The 27,603-nt window shown below is 37.5% G+C and overlaps 1 protein-coding gene across 4 annotated transcripts; it reads left to right on the top strand.

The window, feature by feature from the left end:
• The first annotated feature begins 423 nt into the window (after nt 1-423).
• Nucleotides 424-27,299, top strand: cdh19 (cadherin 19, type 2). 4 transcript variants are annotated; one of them, XM_017406781.3, is made up of 13 exons: nt 424-691; nt 7,497-7,873; nt 8,001-8,295; nt 10,284-10,403; nt 12,487-12,654; nt 13,607-13,797; nt 17,822-18,075; nt 19,869-20,005; nt 21,440-21,561; nt 21,882-21,999; nt 24,348-24,599; nt 25,105-25,144; nt 25,747-25,881. In XM_017406781.3, exons 2-12 carry the CDS (start codon nt 7,628-7,630, stop codon nt 25,128-25,130), a joined length of 1,929 nt encoding a protein of 642 aa, XP_017262270.1. In that variant the 5' UTR covers nt 424-691; nt 7,497-7,627; the 3' UTR covers nt 25,131-25,144; nt 25,747-25,881. The 4 variants fall into 4 exon arrangements, with proteins under 4 accessions (XP_017262270.1, XP_017262269.1, XP_017262268.1 ...); XM_017406780.3 differs by having other exon boundaries at nt 25,102-25,144; XM_017406779.3 differs by lacking the exon at nt 25,105-25,144 and having other exon boundaries at nt 427-691; nt 25,747-27,299.
• The last annotated feature ends 304 nt before the right edge of the window (nt 27,300-27,603 follow it).

Here is a 27,603-nt window from a genome sequence, read left to right as displayed (position 1 = left end):
TTCTGCCTTCACATTCCAAACGGTGATCTGGTGTGCAGCTTGGTTGACTTTTATCCTTTATTTACTTCGTTATCGCAGATCATGTAAATAACTAGGAAAATTTGAAGGACAAACAATTTTTGAATTCTTTCGCAATTCTGAGTCACGAGGGGTCACTTGAAACTACACCAACCCAGGAAGGAGCTGGCAGGAACAGCATGCTCCCTCCGATTTGAATGTCAAAAAACAGACTGCTGCTGTCCTATCACTAGCAAAAATGGTGACCTTACAGTGGATGAATTACCATCTGCTCAGCTCTCTAGCTTTACTCTAATAAGCAAAGGATTGTTCACAGAGACAGGAGAAAAAAAGAAAAAACACAGATAGAAAACCATTTGTAAGTCTGGGCTGTGACTATTTGAATGGCAATGAAGGCCCCGAGTGTTCTGCAATATTCAGATGTGAGTCCCGGACAATAGAGCCTGTGTTTGTTCTTCCTTGGAAAGTTTCAGGAGGACAAAAACAGGGAGACAAGAAGAAGAAGCGAAAGGAGAGGTTGCCGGTGGATGGGATTACACATTGTGAGGGAACCACAAGTGTTTGCTTTTGTTATTGTGGTGGCTGGATTGCTTCTTAGTACCAGGATATTTAGTTAAGCAGATTGTGTTTCTTCGGTGATCTTACTTGGAGGATAACAGAATCACACAAAAAGGTGGGTGTGGTGGTGGACTTTGCCATGTAAGTAGTTTTATAATTGTTAGCAGAGGATGTATAGAAGGAGTCAGAAACCAACAGAGCTTGAAGCATAAACACAAGGATAACATTCCTGTTTAAAAGAAGAGCTCCTAATATTTTCATGCTTTATTCACTGTGTGCATGCTGTATTCACTTATGTTAGACATTAAAATCGTTAAGAATTTAAAACAGTGAAGTAATTATATCTTGACTGACATTATAACCTTCCAGATGACTGTTACATTACTAGGCGTATGATGCATTGTTTTAATGCTATAGGGCGATTAAGCAAATGATAAGTGTCATAAAGGTTCATCATTATCTGCTAACTATGACTGAACTCAAGACAAATTAATTTTAAACAAAACTCTGTTTAAAGCAGTTTGCTAGTCTGGGCTTGAGTTATCTTATGAGTTATAATGAACTGGAGGCTCACTCACTGCAAGGGTTGGGGTAATTTGTGTTTCTATCTATGGTCAAAGTCATTAAGTGCAGTCGGATGCTTTTCCATGTTTTGTTCATTTGTTTAAAGCTTTATTTAACAAGTTATAAGTACATAGAAAATTCTCTGTTTAGACACAACCCCGATTCATCCCTAGAACTGAAGAGCTCTATTCTTTTTATGTCTGAATGATTCATAGGTCAATTATGTGGCTTAACAAATTAATAAATATTCTGCTGAAAGTGGTCAGATACTAGACTGAAAATGAGTAAAATAAATAGACACAGTCCAAAGAAAAACTACAAAAGACCTGCAAAAAATCCTGAAGAGCTATTGATCAAGACCACTTTAAAAGGTTACAAGTAAGTCTGACTCCTTGGAAGCAAAGTATGAAAATACTAGAAGCACTCGGAGAACGCAAACCTCCTCCTAGGTGATAGGGTCTTTAAAAAACTGTAGGAGCTGGATCGCGATACCGATCACCATCCGAAGTTAATCATTTGTTTTTCGTGACAACCTCAACAATTCCTGAAAATTTCATCAAAATCCGTTCATTACTTTTTGAGTAATCACGTGCACAGACAAACAAATAAACAAACTCTACTGAAACCATATACCTCCCTGGCAAAGGTAAATGAGGGATGACCTCAATTTTTGCACTGTGCTGTATATAAATAAGATCAAGAAAGAATATTCTTTCTCTAGACTTTAATGTAGTTAAGTGAAAAAACAACAAAAAACTCTAGGCTAGAGTGACACTGAGCATGTTAACATTATTTACTGTAAAGCTGGAGGTCAAATTTATTGGCTTTCAAAACTCCAAGTATTTGTCTCCTCAGCTAGTAAAAATAAAGTTGGAACTGAAAAGACCAATGTAGTCTAAAGAATTTTGAAATTTAGATGTCTCTTTATCCTCATCAGTTCATATGCCACCTCTGCATTATTTCAGTTAGTGTTTAAATGATTTCAACCCCCACTTTTATTTTCAAAGTGTATCGTCTTTTTCATAAAACATCAATATTCACTGATCTGATCTTTATTCTTCACTAATACCATCATAAGGGCCATGCATCATTTTTCTTGAAACCAAACTGAGGCAAATAATAGGATGTAGCGCTAATGCTTATTAATGTCAGCAGAAATTCATGACATTTTGTGAAGCAGAAATGATTACCTCTTGTGTTCATAATAATATCAAACAAATTACTTACAAACAAGTACACAATGGCTTGACATTCCCCTGTTGTTCTGGCTCAGCCTTGACTCATTTGAGGCCCTGAATTAGGAAACACAAGCTGCATGACAGCATGTCAGAGTTATTGTTTTACGAAGCTGAACAGTAAACGGCAAGCTCCCCGAAAGACTCCCATATGGCCAATTAAGGACATTTTGTCTTACAAGCATGGTCTTTAAGAAGTGATGCTTGGCAGATGCAATTTACTTCAACATTTTAATCGCTGGAATTAAATAACAGGACCGAATCTATATTTAGATTTATTGTCATGTTTGTAAGCATCAGTTTTGTATGATTTAAAGGCAGACCAAATCGTTTTAAGTGGGGTTACGTGGAAAAGATTGTGAACAATTAATATCTTACCTGCTGCAGACAGCTCCTTAAACAAACTCAGTTTGGACAAGTAATGGAAATTAGTTCTGACTGGACTGTAAAGCTATCAGTTAATACAAGCAGGGCCAAGACCAAAGTTCATACAAACCCCATTTTACCTTTATAATACCCTTTTGTTCCGCAGTTCTTTACTTAGCATTGATTATTTTCAAGGTTATTTGCAACTTCCTGTTGGAAAAATCACAATATTTCTGCTACAGTAATCGTGTTGTGTCAAATTGACGTCAGTCTAAAAATTTATAAAATGTTTGTGAAAACCTTGAAGAAACCTTTGAGATTTTAGTTGTTTCAAGCTGTCAGCAATCAATTTGAATTTGCCGTTAACTCATCTTCTGGTCAGAATTAAATTGTATTTCCTCTCTATTTCAGAACTACTCTTTATTTTTCCAAAGTGAGGCATTTCAAAGAGCTACCTAAAACAAGTAAAATACCATTGTTCACAACCTTTCCACAGAACTCCTCTACTAAAAATCTAAACTATCCTGTTAGGTCACCATTTTTATAAAAATATTAATATCCACACTGTCAGCTGTGTGGATTAATATTGACGTGTCACCTCCAGTGTCAAAAGGGAGCTTCTTTTTTCATTATTGCTGTGCTCCAACATTTGTGTTAGCACATTAGATGCCTTTTAATAGCATCCTGGATCCATCTCTACAAAAAGAGCTGCATTTTATTAGCTAGAAGACAAGTAGAAAAATGATGGGACGGTCTCAGCGCATCTAGTGCTTAACATTGTGAGACTGGAGCTCATTGTCATTCTGTCATGTGGTAGAGCAGGGCTTGGTACATATTGGCTACACGAGGATGGCTGGAAATGGGGGGAAGGCCTATTAGAGATAATGAATGGCTGTCAAGCACAGGCCACTCTGCATGTACTGCATGTCACGTACAATGAGAATTTCTTTTGAAAGTTAAATTTACCATAGAGAAAAATTAATATTTATGTTTTTAATATCTCTGTTTTTTTCTGATAATTTTCACTCAGGTAAGTGATTTTATTCAACAAATACATTTGGTCCTTTTAAAATAAAAGTCTGGCAGAACCACTGTTATTATTAAATACTATCAAAATAGCTGTCACACATACACATTTCCTTGCAGCAAAACATGTTCCCTATTTACAGACCTTTTGCTGAAATGTTTTTTTTGTCTGCATTTCCTTTACTTATACACAATTTCATCACTCATCCAAGAAAGGTACCAACTTGTTAAGTTGACAACTAAACATCTGTTGACCTGTGCACAATTTCATCCTCACTCTAAAAGATGATATCCCCAGAAGGAATTTGAGGCAAATCCCTTGGCATGTTGGCCGTTGCTCTGGGTAACATCATTGAGGGCTGTTGTCTGGGTTTTGGCTCAAGGCATTCGGTGTGGGCACATGCTTGGCAGTCCTACGAAAGACAACAGCAGCTCACGATTCACTGGCCACTAATTGGAGTGTCACTCTACAACGCTCAGAGATATGAATATGGTCTGTGAAGACGTACGTAGGGACAAACCAATATTCGTGTTCTGTATCAAAATTTAATATAAGGAGTAAATTCTGGATTGGTAATTGATTTTACCAGCTCATTACAAATGAATCTTGACAGCTAATTTACTCTTACAAGATTAAATATGAACATTATGAAGTGTTAAAGCATTAATACTGCAGCTGCTCTAACTGTGTTGACAACTTACTGCAGAATATTGTTTTTTTCTATTGCGGCAAGTCATGGAAAACTGCACAGACTTGTGCTGCTGTGATGTACTCTGGATGAAAGTATTGACTAATTAACTTTATATGTTGTGTGTTTACATTGCAATGTCAAAAACCTATTTGAAACTGATTAAAAATATTGCTGTTGTGACTTTCACCTCTTGACAAAAAAGGAATCCTGATACAGTATATAATTTACTATTTTATTAAAGAGCTATACAATATTATGTAGGGGTTTTCTTAAGCAATTTTGAAGCCCTTCTTAGAGTAGTGAAGAAAATTCCACCACCTACCAACAAGTACCCTTTTAGTACATTGGAAAAAGGTTCAATGTGTTTTCAGTTGGCATCAAATCATTCTGCTGTAGTGTCAGATAATGATAAGCTATGGCTGCTGTCAACTGCAATGGGAACAATACATCTGAGTGCTTTTCTAATTTTCAATGAGGATGTTGCAGTCGGGATTGCAAGAATGGTCTCAGCTAACCTCTTCTTTGTGGAAACACACATTTACAAACCGCAGTGTCTCACGTAGAGTCTCTGAAACTTAACTCAGAGACAAAAAGGGATTTTCCTTGAAAGGAAGAAATACAGTTTATTAATAATACCCCAATAAATAATCACAAGAACAAGATAGTCTTTGACAGGGACATATTGATACTAAATTAAGTAGAGGGTCAATGTTTCTGTCAACCATGAGAGCCCTAAAAAACTCCTTAGCCTTTAGTATCTCAGGACAATTTCAGCCCACCTCTGGAGTTCAGCCACCAAAGAGTTGTTTAATGCAATGGAGAACATTGCCACTGTATTGTTGTCATGTTTTTGAGAACTTTGCTTTAGTTTTATGTTTTAGGTCAATTCCTGTTTGCTTTTCTTATTTCTAGAATATTTTTGCTCATTCTGTCTTGTCATATTTTTAATATTTTAGCACCTAGATGTCCTCGGTGAATCTTGGATTCCACTCCATATTCAGCTGTCTCTAATTCTGCTAGTTCTCTTTTTGTTCGCTTTCTGTTAAGTTATTACTGCCTCCTATGTGCCTGAATTTGGGTCCTGACAAATGGCCACCAATTTTCTTTTTTTTTCATGGCCTCCCCAAATTTCTCCCACAGCCAAATATTTGCATTTGTATTCATTAAAGCTGTGCCCCTTTTGGCCACTCATTATTTGACAGCTATGTCAGGAGACTCCTGGAACAGCCAAGCCCTAAGGACTTCTTTCTTCTGCTTGACGGGTTGTCTCACCACCGGTGTCCCTCAGCAGGCCTTTTTAGTTGATTCCAAGACGAGCACCAGCAACCTTTTGGCCACAGCTTCTAATTACTGCCTCTTCAGTGTAAGATTTAAAGAAGGCCTGTTCAGTTTTCATGACTTCAGCGTCCACATCAGATTTGATGAAGAACTCTCCCGAAGGCGTGAGTTGTAGATCTAGTTGTAGATGGCCCTCTGCCAGGCATTTCTAGTTCAGCTTCCCTATTTGTTTGGGTATACATTGATTTGCATGGTCCGATAAATACAAAATTGCTCATTGACCTTTGGCCAAAGGTAACCTGATAACAAGTACATTTATGGACTTCCCTTTGTGTTTGTCCCACTGGGTACTGAGATGGAAAGACCCCCTACCCTATCTCCCACCTTACACTCATTACACCAAATCTCAAATTCAAATATTATTCAATTTTATTTTTAAATAGCCAAGTCAAAGTTTTGGCCTAGGTTAGAAAAAAATGTTGTGGAACAATACAATGTGTGGATCATATGTGAAACAATAACAAAGTTGAAACTCTTCTGTACAAAGCTATAGGTGCTATTTTCCAATCAAATATGCAGAACTTGTTAACAGTTACTAAAAATTGTTATTTGTAGTTATTGCTGCACATTAGTCTCACCAGATACTGAAACCATCACCACTCACAAATTTATAAAGGTTTTCCTTAATGAGTAAATGAAACAGCAGTTAGCATACACTGTATTTTCTCCTATTTGCTTGTTGAAAATAAATTGGTAAAAATTAAAGTATTTTATACTATATTTAGGAAAATAAGAAGAGTTCACCAACCCTTAGACATCACAGTATATGCATGTGCCTATCAAATTTGCTGTTCGTCCTGACTTTTCTTGTCCTCGCACTCTTGACCCTGATCTTGCTGCACATTATAATTGGTGCATCGATTTGACTCATAGTTTGTCAGCGGTACGTGTGTCTCTGTTTTCCATGTCTGGGGAGACATTGATCTAATTAGAAGTCTTCATTAGTCAGCTACAGAGTGCAGTGTCATCCTTAAGGAATGGGGCTCTGGCTCTGCATCCTCCCATCCCCCTTGAAACACAATACAGGGCTTTGTCTAAATATAAAGCAGGACACTGTTTTCAGCTGCTAGTACACAAAATGGAATAATCAAACTTTATTATATAATGCATTTTGGTGGCAGCTTTCTTTATCCATATTCTTGCTCATACATGTTGCAGTGAGCTTAATTTGATGTAATTGATTGCTCATGTCTGTTTAAGCTCACATTTTTTGCATTTCAGTAAATGAGAAGAAAGTATGGCATGTTAATATTTTACATTTCGTATCAAATTTTAATCAGTTGTTTTCAGATTTACCCTATAACTAAGTTGACATTTTTAAATTAATTTTATCTTCATAACTTTTGTTTATATATTGCTTTCTACTAACTGTTTAAACCTTAAATTGTTTTATTGGTTGTTACAGTTATGAGTTCAGTATGATTATATGACCTATACTGTGACAAATATGAACTACAGTTTGTAAATATGTAATTAAATGTCTTAAATGCTTATTAAATTATATAACATTTTACCTAACATACAGAGCTTTAAAAATATATCTTATCTGTGCTGTGAAAAAAGAGGAAAACTTGCCTGTAGTTTTCTTTTGTATAAAAGTCACTCACTAACTCACTAAATTTCAGTTCTGTTTTGTAATCTCTGTACACAGCTTGAATAACTCAGTTTAAATTTAATTAAATTGTTACCTTTGTTTCAGAGCTATGGACATGCAAACAAAAAACATCCGGACAAGAAGGGATGCAGCCATGCTAGGATCGTGATTGCTGTGCTGGTAAATAAAGAATTAACAACACTGAATTGGGGACACCTGATAAAGGTCCACTGACCATGGGAAGTGTAGAGGAAATGCACACATGGATTCTGAAAATGAGCCACCTGAGTGTTTTGGCTGTGGTGACAGTCTTTTTTATGATTCCTGCTGGGCTGCTAAGTGACATGAGAGATCCACAGGATCTGGATGGCCAACAATTGGCCCAGAGGTCTACTTTTATGCACCATCGCCTGAAGAGAGGTTGGATCTGGAAAGAACTGTTTGTCCCGGAGGAAGATCCCACTTCCCATGTTATCGGCCAGGTAAAGCTTCACATTGAATGTTCGCCATGTCCTTGACGAGATGCTTCTCTTTGAAATAGCATGTTTTCTAGTTACATGTGGGTAACAACATTTCTTAACGCCAGTTCCCTTCCTTCTGTTTTTGTAGCTCAAATCTGACTCTGACCGAGGAGAATTTTCCATCAAGTACATTTTATCAGGTGAAGGTGCTGGAGATCTGTTTGAGATAGACGAGTATACAGGTGAGATCCGGACACTGAAGAAGTTGGACCGTGAAGAAAAGGCCTTCTATGTCCTTCAAGCCCAGGCTATTAACAGGAGGACCAACGAGCCCGAGGAGCCCCAATCAGAGTTTATTATCAAAGTGCAAGATATCAATGACAACATGCCTCGGTTCCAGAACGAGCCTTATGTGTCCAGCATCCCTGAGATGAGTCCAGTTGGTATGTTGTCAAAGTGCTGAAAATACACAGATTTCATGCAGTTCAACTAAATGATCTGTAATTAGAGTAATAAACAGGAAAATATGCTTTAAAAGACATTTCTTCACTTTGCTACATTGAATTCAACTTTAAGACCTCACATAAACTAATAAGTTTATTAGTAACTCTAAATTATCACAAGGTGTGAGTGAGAGCATGAATGGTTGTCTGTCATCTCTATGTGGCCCAGTGATGGTTTTGCAACCTGTCCAGGGTAAACCCCACTTCTCACCCTATGATGCTGGAGATTGGCACCAGCTCCCTGCAACCGTGCATGGAAAAGGGGAGAAAAGGAACGGATGGATGGATTTAAAAGTTGGTAAATACACATTGCCCCAGAATAAATATACTAAAAAAGCCATAAACTAGACCTATTCAAAAAAAAAACAATTTATAATATGTTCTATACTGGACCTAAACAGAATTCATGCTTCCTCATTCACTCAACCGAAAGGTCTGTATGACAAAAATCTCATCATCTGTACCTGTCCAACTGAGAATTGCCACATGCAGGTCAGAATTCTGACTACACAAACTGTGAACACCAGCAACAGCATGCATGCCAATAAAAATTCTCTTCACCAAAAAAGATTGCAAATTAAACCATGAACAGAGATGACAAAACATGGATATTTTAGGAAAATACTGTGTGAGGAGATTGTTGTTACCTTCAATTAGATACTTTATCACACAGGAACCTCAAGGACACAAAAATTGCACCAAAGTCTTGGTGAGAAATCACTCAAAGTTTGGCAAAGTCCCAATGGCTTGCAGCCAGCACAGTCTTATAATAAATTGATTATTTGAGCAGATCCACACGAAGTTGGAACATTTTCAACATCACCCACAATTTCATTTGAAGTTTATTTTGGGTATGCATTGAGTTTAGCACATTTCGATAATTGTGCAAGATGGACGACCCAGTAAATCAGAAAATCTATGATGAAGTACTAAATCTAACCAAAAAAGAAATGGAAGAGAAAAATCAAAAAGAGATTGAAACACAGAAGATGTACTCAGGTCTTACACTTCATTTTGGTTTTTAATGGTCAAACAAATGAACTAATTATTGTTTGTTTATTTCATTCAGCCATGATGTTTGTGAGTTTTTAGCATTTCTTGTGTCCAAAATGACAAGAAGTATCCAACCTTGCAGCTCCTTTACAAAATATATATAAATTGAACTCCAACTGAATCCAACAGAAAACTTTATGAGTGTCTATCATCCGTCCTCATTCAGGAAGTTAAAAGTATTGGATTCTGCATCACAGCTCGGATGCCTTTATTGATAGAGCTCTTAAATAACGTTATTATAACCAATGCCCTTTTGTAACACAGACATTACCATTTCAATTTATATGTAATCTGCTTTTGCAGATTAATATCTCACTCATAATAAATCATGATGTATTTGACTAGGAGAGTGGAAGTTAGAGGGGAAGGTTGGAGTGGGGGCATCTGAAAATAAGAAAAGCAGCAGTAAATCCATGCCTGTGAATGAAAGACAGACCACTGACTTGGAAGGAAGAATGAGACACAGAGGAGGCGTGAGAAGAAAAAAGAGAGATTTTAGAAAGCAAGGTGAGGGCAAGGATATGGTCAGCATGGAAAAGGTGGGGGGTAACAAGTGTGAAAAATAGAGAAATAAAACTGAATCGAGGGGATAGAAAGATAGTCGCTATAGGGGTGGAAAGGTTGTCACACACACCTGCACTGTTGTGAAAGGACAACGCGGTTCCCCACCCCCATTTTCCTTTTGTCAACATCCTTCCTCTACTCTCTCTCAGCCTCACTCTCTCTGCTTTTCCATTTTTCCACTGCTCCCCACCCCCTCCTGAGTCAGACAGACAGACCCTGCGGGACTGTGGCATAATCACTTTATTTCCCTGTCGACTGGAACTGCTGCCTGAGTGTACTCTGACAGTGCAATGCGCTCCCTGCCCCCACAGGGACCACAGTGGCCCAGGTGACAGCCACAGATGCGGATGATCCCATGTTCGGGAACAACGCCAAGCTCCTCTACTCCATCCTGCAGGGGGAGCCCTACTTCTCAGTCGAACCAAAAACGGGTATGACCTAATGATTACCGGTGTGCATAATGGATTTTATTTCTCACTTCAAGATGTTGATTTTTTTTTTTTCTTGGACTCAGTTTCTCTTAGTTTGAAAGTTTAATAATTTTATCAGGTTCTGTTACTTTTTAGTACATGATTAATGAACAAATGGTTCATTTATTGCCCATGAACGTACAGTATTCCTATGAATGTGCATATTCAGTTGTAGTGCAAAGGTTAGTCACAGCACCTCCCACACACATTGTTGAACTTAACTGTGAATGGCTCAGAAAGGGCACCACTGACGTTAAACTTTTTTTTAAATGTAAATGGATGCAATATGTAAAAAGACAAATCTGACTTTCCAGACAGCCCATTGTAAGTTGCTATTGAGCAGCAGCAGTTGACTAAATGTCTACAAGTTGGTTTGCTAATGGCTTCAGACGACCTGTGAGGATATGTCTGGTATTTCACTCCCTTTTTTCCACTGTCAAGTTTTAAAGTTCATAAAAAGTTAAAAACAACTTTAACTTTGAATATACACATTTGTTTATTATATGTGTATCATACTAAGAATGTGAGACAGCTGATAGTGACATATCATGCTATTATCTTGGATTTTTTAAATAAGGTATTAATGTCAATTAAGAGACACAGTTACCCAGTTACCTAGCAATAAATTAAATTAAATTAAATGTATTCTATAGAGCTACAAAGTGCTACAGAGTAAAGTCATTATTCAATGTTAAAAATAACATCTAAACATCAGTAAAGTTATATAAAAAAACAGCAACAATCCTAAAATTTGAGGTTAAAAACTCGAAGCGAACAAAACAATTATAACATTTGGCATTAAAACATAAGAACCAACTGTGTCCCTGAATTTGACTGGCTGCCTTTCAGCAGATAGCACACATTTTTTTAAGCCATCCACTTCAAGCTTTAGAGGTTTTACTTTACTAAAAATGTAATGTTTACTTTTAAAGTAAAATAATGGATTTTAGAATAAGTGAGACCAATAGGTGGTTGGCTTTCTACTTAATGGATCTGTAATATCAGCCAAAAAGAAATCAGTCATATTTAGAAATAAATACATACATGAAAAGTCATTACAGCAATAGTTTCAATCTTTTGAATTTGTGATTGGGTAAAGGTTATGAACAACTGGAAACTGATCAGCTTCTGTTTGGAGAAGTTTATTTCAATCAGACTGACAAGCTAAAGGCAGGCCTAAGCAGGGCCAAGACCAACATGGATTGCTGCTGTTTTATAGGAGTTCACATAAAGGCAACTTTATAAGCCTTTAAACCATCTTCAGTTTTGCATTTCATGTTTATTTACATAGAATTATCTAGTTGTTTGCAAATGCAAATGGCGGCAGCTGTAGCACTTTTGATGGGGCACGTATAGGCCTTCACATTAATTTTGCCAAAATAACATTGTGATATCAAACTGACACTGATGTAAAGTTTTATCAAAAAAAAAATGTTTGTGTTATAACTGCCATGACTTCTTTTGGACTTGGAGTTGTTTGTTCACTTTAGTCTTGACCCAGGTTAGATTAGTTGATAGGTCATCAGTTTTATCAGAAAATAAAGTTATTTTGACAAATTAAAAGACATTTTATATTTACAACCCATTAAACTTCAGGAAAGGTCAGGAGCTTCAAGTCAGTGGTTAACTGATTTGATATTTCATTATCCAATGGCTTTTAAAAGGTAAATTTCATGTAATTGTAAAATCAGATGATTCAGTGGTTAATATGTTGACCCCAAAGGCATACAAATAAAAAAATAATCAGGGTTCTGAAATTGTTTACTTTTTACTGATAAATGCAGTCTTTATTTTGGCCAGACAGAAGAAGCATTAAGTCATCTCAGAGCCCTCTTAACATTTAATTTGGACCTGATTAAATTTGAAAACTTAATGCTTGTTGTGCGTGGTGCTCTTAAAGACTGCTTTAGGCAATTTTGTTTTTCTTACATTCGCTTATTAAAAACATATACACAGAAAACCACCCACAGTTACTCTTGCCTTTATAATGAACCCAAATCTCCTTTTTGTGCTTTTCCTCACTGCGTTTCTTCGTTCCTTTCAGGGATTATTGTTACATCTTGGCCTGACATGGACCGTGAGGCCAAAGTTGAGTATCTGGTGGTGGTGCAGGTGAAGGATATGCTGGGCCTCAGCGGCGGTTACTCCTCCTCCACCACAGTTACCGTCAGTTTGACTGATGTCAACGACAATGGACCCACATTTCAGCAACGTGGGTTCCTTACACAACTCTCAGAGATGCTAGGCCGAACACACAGTTAGAGAATCAATGAAAGTCTACAAAGTGTTGCAGACATCCAGGACATGTTTAATATTACACCTACAAGGTATTTATTTGATCACGCTTTTCTGCTTCGAGTGGGTGGCTCTTGCTTCCAGCGCTGCGTTCAGCTGTGCAGCCAAAATTAAAAAGCAGACAGTCGAAGAATGAGCGCGAGAGCGAAAAGAGGCGGGAGAGGAGATCGGGACGCTCCGCTCGTCTGCGTGCGCACACGCTCATGTGCCACACGCTGGATGAATTTAATCATTCACACATGAAAGGACATTTGTCATGACCTTTGGAAACAAACCGAGCCTTCTCAACGATAAACCTTGCTAAACGAATGCAGTGGGAAGAAATCAATTCGGTTGCAGAGAGACAGCAAGGATGAAGCTTTTAACTATTAATGTAACATTCACATTCATTGCAGGTGCTTGTGTCCCATCTATGTTCGGTGGAAAGGCCCCATAAATATTGGATGGCCGCACTTCACTTTGAACTGTGCCCTCTGCTTTGTCACATAATTGCAAATTATTACCAGCAGCGCTTTCTTTTTTGCCTGTTGAATTCCTCCCCAAAGTGGCAGCCATCCAAACAAGGAGTCACTCAAAGACACAATCACATTTTCCCATCTTCTTATAGAGTTAGGCTGGGATTATATGTGGTTTGCCACAACTTATCTGTGACTGACACAAATTGACCCTCCACCACAATATTCTCCCTTTCTTATCACTTTACACCTCCACAGTATCTCTTGACTATAGGTACTAACAGTTTATTGTGGCATACAGTAATTTAGTGGAGAAAGTTAGTTAGTTACCCAGATTTTTGTACTTTTTTATATCATAGTCCAAACGTCTACTTCACACTCAGATCGATTTCTAAAACATTCGTCTTTCCTCAGTTACGTACACATTTGCTGTCCCTGAAAACGCAGCGGTGGGCACCACAGTGGGCAGAATTATGGCAGAGGACGGAGACATTGGCATCAATGCCAGAATGACTTACAGCCTGAAGGATGACCTGGAGGGAAGTTCCACTTTTATCATCAAAACAGACCCAGTGACGCAGGAAGGAGTGGTTCTGCTTGCCAAGGTGAATACATTTAAACTTAAAGGCCTAGCAATCTTTAAAGGAATGCATACTGCACTTCCCTGCCAGAGATTTAATCCAAAATAATCTTATGATGAGAACTAACAAAGTTTTTATTAAAACTTTGAAATCAATGTTATGCCTAATCCCATTTGTTATCACAGCATGTCATTGCTCAGATTGTGTGTTATGAATAACAGTCAACTACTAATGTACCAAATTTTAGCTCAAAATCTAACTTTGGCTGAGTTATAGCCATTTACGTGTTTGCTAGGGTTAATTACACGTGGGAGCCATCCTAAACTAGACTGAATTCAAATGTTAATCAGCTGTAGATGTACAATATAGTTTCATTAAAATCCATCCAGATACTTTGCTATGTAACAGACAAATTTGCCTCTAAATAGTATATAGTAAAGTTTTAAACAAACATTGTGCTCACTTTGTTAGAGCTCAGACTACGTGTTGGGGGATTAGTCTCTGCTACTGCCACACCAAAATTTCAGTCAATATCTCTAAAATTGACTAAGTTGTTGCAATTTGTCTGATTTTGCATGTCACTTAGCTACATTGGGCTGACTCCAAACATTGATTAGTTGTTGATGTCCATCAAACAATTACTTTCTACATGTTTCAATAATTTCTGATGAGTGGTTCATGAGGTATTCTAGTAACACACACACACACAGGCAAAAACAGTATCTTCCTTTCCCTGTTAACAGCAGGTGATAATTATGTTTGTATCCATATCTAATTTGTAGCTCAGTTCACTTATTAGAAGCAACTTGTTGAGGCGGTGGCAGAGTTAAAAGACACAAATATTGATAGACTGTGTTTTTTAGGGCTTGTTGCTGAAGCATAGTTGTTTTCAAGGCTTGATCCAAATGAGGATTTTTGCTGTCTAAACAAGCTCGGGTTGCATAGTTTGTCCTCATTTAGCAGGATCTGTTTTTCTTCCACCCACAGGTGACAGTCAGCCAGTGAGGCAAATCAAAACATAGACTCCTAATCTACTTTGCAGAAACTCGGCAAATGATCAAAAAAGCTGATGAAATCCAGTAAAGAGTGAGTTAAAAGAGTTGAACCAGCTGTAAGTGAGCACTTTAACACCGGGAACAAGGTGCATGCTGGTTTAATCAGAGTGACACTGCAGCACATGTCTTGTCAAAGACTGAATCATATTTTCAGTGTTTTTCATCTTAATTCTTTAGCTGAAAAATTGAAAGAAAAAAGCTTGGAAGAAGTCACAGAAACTGTAGTTTTTTTTGTACAGTAAACATTTTACTTTTCATAAACTTTTTTTCTTTTTTATACCAGAATGAAACAAATAAACACTTAACCCCCCCCCCCCCCAAAAAAGCTAATTATTGATAGAAACATCCATTAAGGTCCTACTTTCAGCTACCCAGGTGCAGTAATTAAAAAGCTTCACCTGCTGCTTGATGTTTATATTGTTAAATTAATTAAAATGATCAGTATTCTCATAAACTGTTATAGAGTCTGAAAGGCTTTTTCAGTAGACTTTGGTACCTTAAGTAGTCCACGATCATGTTTTTTGGAAAAAGGACAGAATTCACTGAGTTATAAAACTTCACTTCAGTGGTTTTTAGTTATGCACAATAGGGAAAGGGAGAGCTATTTGTTGTTGCGTTTGCAACGTTCTCAAAAGTGTTCAACCCACCCTACCCCCCAGCCGTCATCCAAAAAAACAAAAAGCGTCTATGTTGGTGAAATGCGTTGACTCATATAAACACTACATCTCTTAATTTAGTTTTAGTGTCAACATTAATGTTTCATTCTGCAATGATGATTTGTTCATGCAGACATTAGCATTACAAGTTGCTGTTTAAGATCATTTATAAATAAACTTTGCAGAATGTGTGTACATGGTGGAGCTTAGCACTGTTGCCTCGCAGCAAGGAGGTCCAAGGTTCAAAGCTCAAACAGGGCCTTATTGTGTGGAGTTTCCTTACAAGTGGACAAGTCCCTCAGATAAAAGTCAATAAAAGCACTTTTTCTCCCACCAGCCAGCTTCCTGTTTTAGGCCTTTTTTTCATTCAACTCTTCACTTGTTTCTTTTAAAAGAAACACTGCCAGAAATCTGAAAGTGGTTGAATCACTGGGTTCTGAGACACGATAAGGTCAATCTTTCATCATATATTCATTTAAAAAGTTAAAAAAGATTTTTTTTAACGTGCAGTTTTTTTTTTATAATTGCATGTAAGCACAAAAACATTTTTCTGGAAGCAAACAAATCCGACTGTCGCCTTTTTAAAAATCTAGCAACACAAATTATAGAATAAAAAATACTGGTTTTCAATCAGTTTTAGTTCAGTTGGTAGTTGATAAGCAATATCAGTAAACAAAATGTCATTAAGAATGAGTATCTGTGATGTTAGGAAACAGTTTGTTGCTTTTTGAGAGCTATATAGAATAATTTATGATCTTGCCAAAAACGAATAAGTTATTTTTTTTTTCAGTCATGTCCTACCCATATCTACCCTTAACTTTTGTGCCGTGACTTAATAAGACAATTAGGACAAAATTCTTGAATTATATCTGGGAAATACTTGGAAGCAATCGGTGTGTTCCCAAAAGTTTAAAAACATTTGTCATGAGGCTTTAGGCAGGGAACATTTTTTAATTAAACAAGTGCACACATCAATTTTTTTTACTGCAGTCCATTTCGGTCATCTAATGGACCATTCCTGCAATGGCTCATAAAAAGTTTACATTTAAAGCCAACACTTAAATACTCTTGACTAGTACATGTCTTTTTTCAGTGGTGGGTAAATGACCAGAAAAATCATAATCCGTAAATATCCAAAGCGCTTCCTATTGTTGCAGAGTTATTTTGCAAAAAGAAGGAAAGTTAGAAGGTTACGGGGCTAAAAGGGAAACTAAAGAAATAAAATAAGACACCAGCAACTTTCTTTCTTTGGTTTAAAAAAAGAAAGAAAACAAAAAAGGTGACAGCAGCCCAAGAAGTCACAAGTTTTGGTAACCAAAAGGCAAAGCCCAAAAATAGACCAGCAGCACTTTCATGTGACATCTTGGCAGGACACAGTTACTGCCTAAACACCCTCAAGTTGCTTGAAAACTTACAAATAGAAACAGAGCAGCAAAAGATTCACACAGAACAATGACAGATTTTTGACAGAAAACAATTCATTTAGGCGGAGTAATGGTTGGGCCAAAGGCTGATACTGTGTTGCCTTTCATCAAAGCTTCATATCTAAGAGGATGTAGGTTCAAAAGTAAATGGATACAGTCTCTGAGTGGTCATGTTTTCACAGGTAAAAGAATAAAAAATATCCATTTGGTCCAGCAAATGGAAGGACTAGCAAAACAATACCAGAATTAGCACTGTCACACAATAAAACTGTTGAAATCTATGAAGACGTTTACTACCCCAGTAATGTTCAGTGGGAGTTAATCACCCGTATGTTTAATATAACCCTTCAGCTGTAGACGGTACCTAAACAGTCTTCAATGTTCTGCATTTCTTGAAACAGTACATGACTTAATAAACTATTTTCTACCCATGGAAGACAGATTTTTATAAACAGAAGAAATAAATCAACCTGAACACTTACATTTCTTTTATCATTTGTATATTTATGTCAAAATATACAAATAAATCTACAATTTGTTCCTCATATGAAGAATAAATGATGTTTTACATTTGACAATTATGAGATATTTTTTTGTTATCTAGATGTAATAAAGTAGAAAAGTAAATACTGACTTTGTCCCTGCTTCATTTTAGTGAGTGAAGTAATTGTTAGCATGCTGTTTTCCTATTACTAGCATCATAACAGCATTATTTAAGTGTGTGCTCACAGCTGGCTGCTTATTGACAATCACAGAACAAATTTAACACTATTCCTCATCATGTCTTACTGTAATTATTTCTAAGTTTCATGCTGTGTAAATGTAACTAAAAAGTTGTTACATTAGTGATGATAAAGTGTTGTATAATTGTGAAATGTTAAAGGCTTTTTTTCTTGTTGTTTTTGTTTTACAGCCTTTAGACTATGAAGTTAAGAGGCAGTATGTCATGGCCGCAGAGGCAGCCAACGATCACGTGGACACCCGGTTCCTGCCTCTGGAGGAGTTCAGGGACAGGACGACGCTCCGAGTTGTTGTGGAGAACGTGAACGAGCCACCTGTCTTCCTCTCGCCGCTCTACGAGTGGGAGGTTCCTGAAAATGCAGCTGTGGGAACGGTGGTCGGCAACGTTAGCGCCAGAGACACTGACACAGACAACAGTCCCATCAGGTAATGTGAGCCGTCGACAACCAGGAAAAATGGCATCTGCCATCCAGAGTACAACAACCAGCATGATAATGACGAGGAAGAAACCCAAGCTGGCGTGGGTGGAACACCCTGCGACAGCTTCCTCCACGGGGTGAAAAATCATTCCATTTCAAATAGTGTTACTGCCTCGGCGCATCCATTTTTACCCTTGATCTCTGGATATCCCATACATGGTCATATTTATCTCATATTACTTTAGTGGGAAATGAGCCCTCCTGAATAAATCATGACAATTTTTTTTCACACCTCACAGGCTTTTCTATCTATTGGCGTGGTATTATCACAAAGCGACGTCGCTGGGACGTGTGAATGTAATAAAGCGCCATACGAGGTGGCATATGGAATTGAGATTTGCAGTCATTTGCAAGTGGGGCACGTTGCAGAGGAGACAGCCTTACAACTGGTGCCTGTAGTCCATCTCAGCAGAGCTTAAGAGTGGCAGGTGCTGCATATCATCCTCAGCGTAGCGTCTATTACTGTCCCTCTGGTGACAGCGTCTCATTGGTTAATAAATTCAGGCTGACATTTTAGGAGTTTCCACGTTTCTAGTAAACGTGATTACATTTGCTGTGGTCAAATTGCTTTATTTACTGTGCTCCTATCAACAAATTAGCACACAAATATGTCTTCACTTGATTACTTTGCTTCCCTGTGGTGTTGAAGTGACTTAAAGAGATTTTTTTGAAGTCATACAGTCATAAACAATAAATATCTTACTGTTTTAGATAGCGCTTTCAGCAATCTTAGTATGAAGAAATTAAGAATGGGCAGTGATTTATAAATATCTGATGATTAAAAAGGTGAAATTATGGTCACATGGGACCTCAGCTTTACTGCCAAAATGTGTGCATCCCTCCCCTTCGAAATTCAATCAATTCAATCAATTGGACTGGTGAAAACAGAGGAACATAAAGAGCCCCAAATAGCAGACTCTGTTTCATTGGAATGTTTTTTTTCCATCAGGACTTAGGGTGAGTAAACTTTAATTCACTGACCGGAGAGATGGAACCAGAGAGTATTTTTTAAAGAAAAATCAAATGATTACAGACAAATTCTTCTGGCAGAAATATTATATTTCTACAGGAATAACCTTGTGATCCAAAGCTGACAATGGTATTGCCTTACTAATTAAACTGGAGTCATTTTCAGATGGCAGTAATTCATTTTGGTCTTGGCCCTGCACAGACTAGCCATTAGCTCATCAGTCCGGTCAAAATTAAACTTTATTTCTTCAAACTGAGGTTGCTCAAAGAGATATCTACAACAGGTAAAACAATAATTGCTGATGACCTTTTCTAAAGATCCCTACTTCAATAGCTCTTAAGTAGCTTTCAAGTGTTAAAGGTTATTTTTTTTGTTGTTCTAAAAGAACCTGCTTTGGATGTTTGAAGCTGATAACATTTTTAAAAATACATTTTTATCATGTAAAGGCTGCATCAATCCATCTACAGGTTTGTTGGCTGTATTTCCCTGTGCATGACAGATAAAAAACAAAATAAAAGTGGTGTGGTCAGACTAGAAGTTAAAACAAAAAGTTTATGTACACTGGTGCGTACTAAAGTCTGGGCAATCAGTGTAAGGTGCTGTGTTTCCACCATGTTGTTGTCACTTTTGCTTTGTTGGATATCTCACAAGATTAAAAAAAAATGTGAGCAGTTTGCCTAATTAATGTCCCCGTGGTATTGCAATGTGTCGTTTGCCCAGAAAACAACTTTCCCTGCGAAATGTGCCTTTCTGTAAATCTTTTCTTCCAGATACTCAATTGACAAAAGGACTGATGCCACAAAAGCTTTCAAAATAGACCCAAACAAAGGAACCATAGCTGTTGCTAAAGCTTTGGACCGGGAGACTACAGAGTGGCACAACATGACTGTGGAAGCCAAGGAAACGAGTAAGAAGCTTTTTTTCTTTTTTTTTTTGTTATTTGGATCTTGTTGATATGGCTACAGCACATTCACCCTCATCCACATTAAATGCTTGTATATAAAATATATATTTATATAAATGTTTGAACAATGTGGTGATAACAAGCTTGTTTAGAGCAGGAAGTCCTAACAAGGTGTTAGGACTGAAACTAAATCTGCTGCACATGTCACATATGTCACATGCTAATGATTTATAACAAAAACCCTTTGTGATTTTACATAGTTGCACATTTACATATTAAAGGTTATATTCAAGCTTGATTGTATTTGAGAAGCTCTCCCACATAGCTTGGAATCAGATTTTAAAAACTGTTTTTCTTTTTTGTTTGTTTTGTTCTTTTATCAGCAGCTGGTAAAAGGTGATAGGTGGGCCGATGTGGGAGCATGCATGTTTATGTGTCTTTCTATAACAAAGATATTTTTCGAACAACTGGAAGAATTTTATTTAAACTTGCAGAAAGTAATCATTCAGTGCCTACAACTGATTAGATTTTGGAGTTAATCCCATTGAAGATGGCTGCCACAACCAACTGACCTTCAAAAACGACAATAATTCAGTCAGTTTTACAGATATCAACATCAAATCTGGTGTCGTGGTAGCTGAGAGTCATCGCCAACATTAACAGATTTTAAGAGCTCATTACATACAAGCTCTAAGAGCTTGGAGTCAACTCTGTCTGTCTGTTAGCAAAATATATTATGAACCACTGCATGGATTTTAATAAAACTTTGGAAAAGCAATTATTGGATATACATCTATAACTGAATAACTTTTGGAGTCAATCCAATTCAAGATTGCTGCCACAGCTAATCAACTATAATCAACACAAAAATGGATATAACTTGGCCAGCTTTACAGATATTGAGCTTGAATTTGCTGTGGTAGTAGCTGACAGTCATGCACAACATGTACTCTGAGCACTAATACATTTCACAAGATCTTGCAATATTGCATGGCATCATGCATAATGTAATTTACAAGGCTTGACTAAAGCAGCTGTAATTCTATTGTATCTCATCATAAGATGATATTAGTTCAAAACTATGGCAGGAATATTGGTCGATGATATACATTTTTTTCAGACTTCATTTTTATTTGACAATTGTTCTTTTTTTAGCTGTGTGGTAAAATAATTTTAACAGAATGTTCTAAGAGAGTTTAGTGAGAAGCAAAGGTTATAGAATGAGGCAAGCTGTCAAATTCGATCCAAAATGCACTGATTTCAAAGCACTGTTATCAATTAATTCAGTGACGTTGTTTTGGTCTTGTTTTGGCATAAGCGATGTGGGAATGGGAAACATTTATCAGTCTTAAGTGTTATTTTGACATGGCTTTCACAAAGCATCTGTGATACATGCACCCAGTGGACTTCAGCAAATGCCTGTCTTCACTACCGCAGCACAGAACCATTTATCCTCCACTGTGGTGGTGTTCATCAAAGTGCTGGACGTAAACGACAACATGCCGAGGCTTGCCAGGGATTACCAGCCATATATCTGTGAGGGCACGCAGGCTGGAGAAGTATGTACATTATGTTGTCCTCATGTTGATGATTTACGCCAGAGAAGTGTCAAAATGTACATAAGATTTCGCCTGTAAATGCTCTCGTAATGTGGGCTACTTTATTGCACCACAGCAATTCTGTTAATACGCGCAGTCCTTTAAACAATGAAGCGTCAAGAAATATTTGATTACTGGAGAGCAGGTGCACGTGTCACATCAGCAGCTGCTGAAATCAAGCGCTGTTTTTTAAGGAAATAAAATCGGCATGTGGAAATCCATTAAACTGGATCGATTGTTGTGCTTAAAGTTTTGCTTTGCCTCTGTTTGTGTCTCTTGAGCTCATTCAGCTTCTCAGTGCGGTTGATCCAGACGATCCGGTGGAAGGACACCACATCTACTTCTCTATGGTGCCTGAGGAGCACATTAACCCAAACTTCACCATCAGAGATAATCAAGGTTACATTCAATTGCATATCATAGCTTACAGCACATTTGTTAACACTTATACATTTTGTACAAACCAAAGCCTTTTTTTGTGCACTCAAGTTAAAATAGCCTAATCCAATCAGTAAACATTGTTTAGCCTATTGCAAAATACAATTATTTGCTTTGTGGGCATCTCTCTATTCAAGAAATGTTTTACATTTTATTCCCAAGGCTTCTTTCATTCCATAAAGAGACTCACACAATAAAATAGATGTAGAGCCATCACCAAGCTTATATAGCATTAAATTAAATGTAAGGGAGAAACATAAAGCCTGGGTTCTTGTACTGAAAGTTTTCTATCGACCTTTTGGGAGGATAGCACAGGTTCACAAAGATGTCATTGGTTTATTAAGATTTCACAACTTATTGAGCTTTCTGCCCTCTTTTTTTCCCCCTTGAATCTGCATCTACTGGAATTATTTCACAGTCCATTCATCTCTCTAGGGTTGTACAAGGTCTCTCGTATCCCTCAGTCTATTTTATTTTCCTCTGCTTGTAATTTACCTTGATCGGATTGTAAAGAAAGACAAAGTTTTGCAGTCTGTTTCAAACAAACCATATCTGGTGGAAAATAAAAACAACATTTATTTTAATAACAAGCTACTCGATTACCTGTTAACTACCAACATATATTATAATAAAGAACCCTGTATGGGATCCTGAAAATTGAAGCTAAAAGAGGAACAGTGTCTCCACAGCATTGGCCCAGAGCAAGTTTTAAGTTTTGCCCCCTCCATTCAAAGAAACAGGACTTTACATACAGAAAAAAAGTACTTTGGGTACATTTTTAGGTGTTGACTCTTGTTGATTTGCTTAGTTTTTGCCTTACTACTGTAGCTTTAAATATGAATTTTTCTAGCTCATTTAATTGTAATTAGGTATTTCATGTTTAATAGCATATATTATAATACTAGACCAAATGTCCATAGCCTCTCTTATTGTTTGGTATTAAAGCCAGCAGGACCTAATTTATGGGAGCTGCCATGTTGGAACTTTGGAACCAGTCTGTGTACTGTGCGGTTTTAAGTCCTGCCTACTCCCCCGCACACAATCAGATATTTCTTTTAAAAAGCAAACTGATTAATAGCGTACTGGTACATTTGCAAGTGTTAGCTCAAAGTCAAAGTATTTCATGTTAGAACATTTTTACTCTAATATGATGTGCACATAGCACAACATGTACCTGCAGCAGTAGAGATGCTGCAGATACATGTTTCTGCTTTGGACAGAGAATAATCAGGTTTTTGCCCTTATTTCCACATTTTGCTAAACTACAAATGACCAAACTATTTAAAAAAAAAAAGAAAAAAGAAAGAAATTTTACACTAAAACAATTTGATTCAAATTTTAACAAAGGGGTAAAAAATACAATGAATTAAAAAACAATAACCGAAATTGCACTTAATGGTTTCTTATTGAGCCACAAACATGTTCACAAATTAAACAATTTTGGCTTTATATGTAGTGAACCAGCTCTTGGGTGACCCTTAGCATAAAATAATCTTTAGCCTTATTTATTTTGGAGCAAATTTTGTAATTTTAAATTTCACTGAAGTTTCAAAATAAAGGCTTTAGGCTAAAGGGCCAACACAAAATTACTGTACATCAAAATATATTTATTCCTGTATGGTGACTGCAAAATTACTTGAGACCAGCAGTTAAAAAACACTCTGTATGAACACTTGTAAAAAAAAGAATACTATAGGATATTTTTGCTCGATTACATAAACATACATTTAAATTATACTTTAGGACATTTTTCGGTGAGTAGGTTGCCGTTTCTGTGCCTGACAGCCTATCAGGTGTTTGCTTTAGCAACCAGTGGGCAGTTTATGCTTTTTAAAAGCTTATGATAAATAATGGCAAATATAGAGACAACATCTCTGAGAAGCTTTGGAGCATGTTTTAATGTGTTAAAATCAGTTAGACTGAAATGCACTGAGCTGCAGAGTATGGGTGGTTAGCCAAGCAGGCTCCCCAGTCGAGTCAGCAACAGGAAAATGAATAATGAATCAAATAGAAATGCATTTAATAAAACATATTTTTATATGCGACAAGGCTTATTTTTCTCCAGAGAAGTTATTGTTCAGTGCCTTGATGAAATCTAACAGTGGAAACTGAAACAAATTTTTTCAAATTTTCTTCTGCACACTGATTTTAAAGGTGTTAGGCCAGAGAGGGAGCTTCTATCAGGATCTAAATCACATTAAGTGTGTCAGTTTTACTTGTTATTTTTTTCTATTTTTAACCCACACAGTAGGGCTCATGTTTGCTGTAAGCTTACTGACAAATGCACCTTTCACTCTTGGTCCTTTTAGACAATACAGCTGGCATCGTGGCCCGCAGGAGTACTTTCACACGCAAAGATCAGACCAAGTACCTCCTCCCTGTGGTGGTGGCAGATAGCGGCTCTCCGGCTCTGTCCAGCACCACCACGTTGACCATCGGCGTGTGTAGCTGTCAGCCTGCTGGCCATTGTCCCACAGGAGGGGTGGAGGCCCTCGCTCTGACCATGAGTGTCAGCATGCAAACCTTGTTAGGGATCCTAGTTTGTCTGGCTGCACTCACAGGTAAGAGGGAAACATGTTTCATGACATGTATCAATAAAGGTTTGGCATTCTTGTAGTTTTAATCTGCTTTTAAAGTTGTCTCTGAGTCTGACAGAACCTCGTGGTTGCTAAAAAGGAGAAATTAAATGTAAACACATCACAAAGAGTAAAGAAATTTGTGTTTGGTTAATTATTTTTTGTTGTAACAGTGCTGCTTGACATTCTACACAAAAATGCAGTTGCATTTCAGGATTTTTTTCAACCTGGGACCTCTTTTTAAAAACCTAATATTTTGAGGGTCCTAAATTATCATTGTGATAGAAGGCTAAAAAAAACTTTCCTTATGGACGGCCCCTCAAATATGCATTTCAGTGACCCCCAATGTTCAGGGTTTGACACTTGGGCTTTCGTAATAATAATATAATTCCACGGTTAAACTGTAATAATATAGTAAAACACCTGTTGTCAATAAATCAGACTGCAATTTCATTGAAATCTTGTTTAATATGAAGTTTTTTTTCAGCAGATGTGATCAAAAGCACCTCCACCTAACAACAATTTGGCAAGTACGTGAGTGTGTGCTAAACAGCAGGGTTTTCATTAACAAATTCACACTTTAATTCAAACCTGCCTTTTTAAAACTCATCGGCGAGCCTTTAACGCACAATTACAATGCTCAAAGCTTGCAGAGCAATGATGTCAGGTAATGAGTGTATTGGTTGCAATACATCAGTACCAATGCCATCCTGGGACATTGATGGGCCTGCATAGTGAAGAGCTTTATTATGACCTTAGCTGCTTTGTGTCCTCCCTTTGCCCATCACATGAAAGATTAATGACAAAACCTGCTATGCTAACACTCAGAGGGCAAGAACCCGTAAAATATAGCAGAAAAAGATAAACATTCTTTTAGTTGTCTGTATCAAATGGAGCAGTTTAAGAATGCAGATTTTCTATGTGAGCTGAAATTAAAGAATCAAGTTTATGCCCCAAATTTCCCTCATTTTGATCGTTGCACAAGTTATGGTACACTGTTATTTTCAGTGCACTTGAACAATCTGCATGCGTGCTCCATCAGGCGCCGTATGTTTTGGGTTTTTTTTTTTGTTGTTGTTGCTCGTGCCCCGTTGTTTAAATGTAATGATCTCCTACTGTGTTGTGTCTGCAGTGCTGTCAGTTCTAATGCTGATGGTGAGGCGACACAGGCGTAAACAGCAGGAGGAGATGGGCGTGGAGGTGAAGGAGCTGGAGCTGTCGGGAACCGTGTCACAGAAGGTGCTTTATTACGGAGAAAAAGGACGAGGAGGAGCTGACTTGGACTTCTGCCAGCCCGTCGTGCCGCTGCGGCCCCATCCCAAGAGAAAGGAGAGGAGGCTGCGACGGGAGGATGTCAGGGCCAGCATACGGATGTCCCTCCGAGAGTCACACCTCATTGGCCCAGAGGACGAGGTCTTCAGGCAGTTTATCCTGGACAGACTGGCAGAAGCTGATCAGGATCCTTATGTTCCACCGTTTGATTGCCTCCGGACTTACGCATATGAAGGGTCAGGGTCCCCCTCAGGGTCCCTCAGCTCATTGGACTCTTCATCTCTGGAGCTCGAACTAGAGCAACCTGCGTGCAATCCCAGACCCTATTTAATGAGACTCACTCCTTGGTATGGTGGAGGAGAGGAGGACACAATCTTTTAAAACTTTCTCTTTTTTAAATTATTTTTATTATTATTATTTGAGGTGAAAAAGCAGAAAACTATGTGTTAAGTATAGTTCAGACCTTTTGACCAAAGAAAAGTCCTTATTGTCTCTGGCATCTAATTAAATGGACTTTAAAATACAGAGCCTGCATTAGAAATAATGCTTTTATAATCATGGCCCTTCACAACTGTGGTTTAGTACTATTTGGAACATATTCTAATAACTTTTCTGCATGTTTTTCTGAATTTTTACTTTTTGAAAGTAGCTCAAATTGAACATTACTGACATGTTTTTTTAAGCTATTAAAAAAAACATGTGAGCAACAGTTGTCTTTATGCACATTAAAACGACGTGGAGCAGCATGATCATTCATATTCTGTCAGGTCTACTTTCCCTCTCCTCCTATTTTGTTCTCCGAGAAGTCTTGAGAGCAATATTAGAACTCCTCAGCTTATTAGCTTTGAGACCGTTCGTTCAGCTTGAAGCCTTTTTTTCTGACTGTTGTGTTGCACTGAGCAGTAAGTGCACAGCAACTTTACTGTACAAGACTCTGCTGAAAAAGGCTCCCTGCTGCAGCTGGAAAATGGGCTGTTGAGAACAGTCTGAAGTGCCTTTTAAGCAGAGAAGAAACACAATCTCAGTGACTCCTCGTTTTACTTTTTCACAGCACCTCATGGTAACTGTTCCTAAAGATGAATTCTCATTTAATGTCGCATTCAAGTGATAAGTGTGTCAGTTCCTCATATTAGACAACATTAACTGTGGTTAGTGGCCTAAATTGTATTTTTTGATTTTATTTATAATTCAATGCAATCCTTGGAGGAATGCATATCACCTGCTGTCTTTCCTGTCAGAGTGTTAAACTAAGATCATCTTAAATTGAGAAATGTATTCACCACTGCCATTTAGGTCAAACCTTATACTCATTTTTTGTAAAATTCACTGAGTTATAGTCATTGTTGGCTTATGTTCATTAGCTGTGGCATCTCTCTGTAGCTTGATATCTGTAACAATGACTACGATAAAGCCATTTTTGTGTTGGCTAAAATTGATTAAATGTGGCAGCCAACTTGAATTGCATTGACTTTAAAAGCTAATCAATTGTAGATATACATCCTATAATCAGTTTCTGCAATTTTCATTAAAATCCATATTGTGGCTCATGAGATATTTTGCTAACAGACAAATAGGGTTGACAGCAACAGTTAAGGCTGAAGTTTTAAGCAAAGATCTCCCACCAATTTGGAGTACGTATTGTAAATGACTCTCAGCGACTGCCACACCAAGTCTTAGTGCAATATCTGTAAAAGTGACTGACAAACACATATAAGGG

This window comes from Kryptolebias marmoratus, linkage group LG21, assembly GCF_001649575.2.
Source record: "Kryptolebias marmoratus isolate JLee-2015 linkage group LG21, ASM164957v2, whole genome shotgun sequence".
NCBI lineage: Eukaryota > Metazoa > Chordata > Actinopteri > Cyprinodontiformes > Rivulidae > Kryptolebias > Kryptolebias marmoratus.
This window is presented reverse-complemented; position numbering and strand designations above follow the sequence as displayed.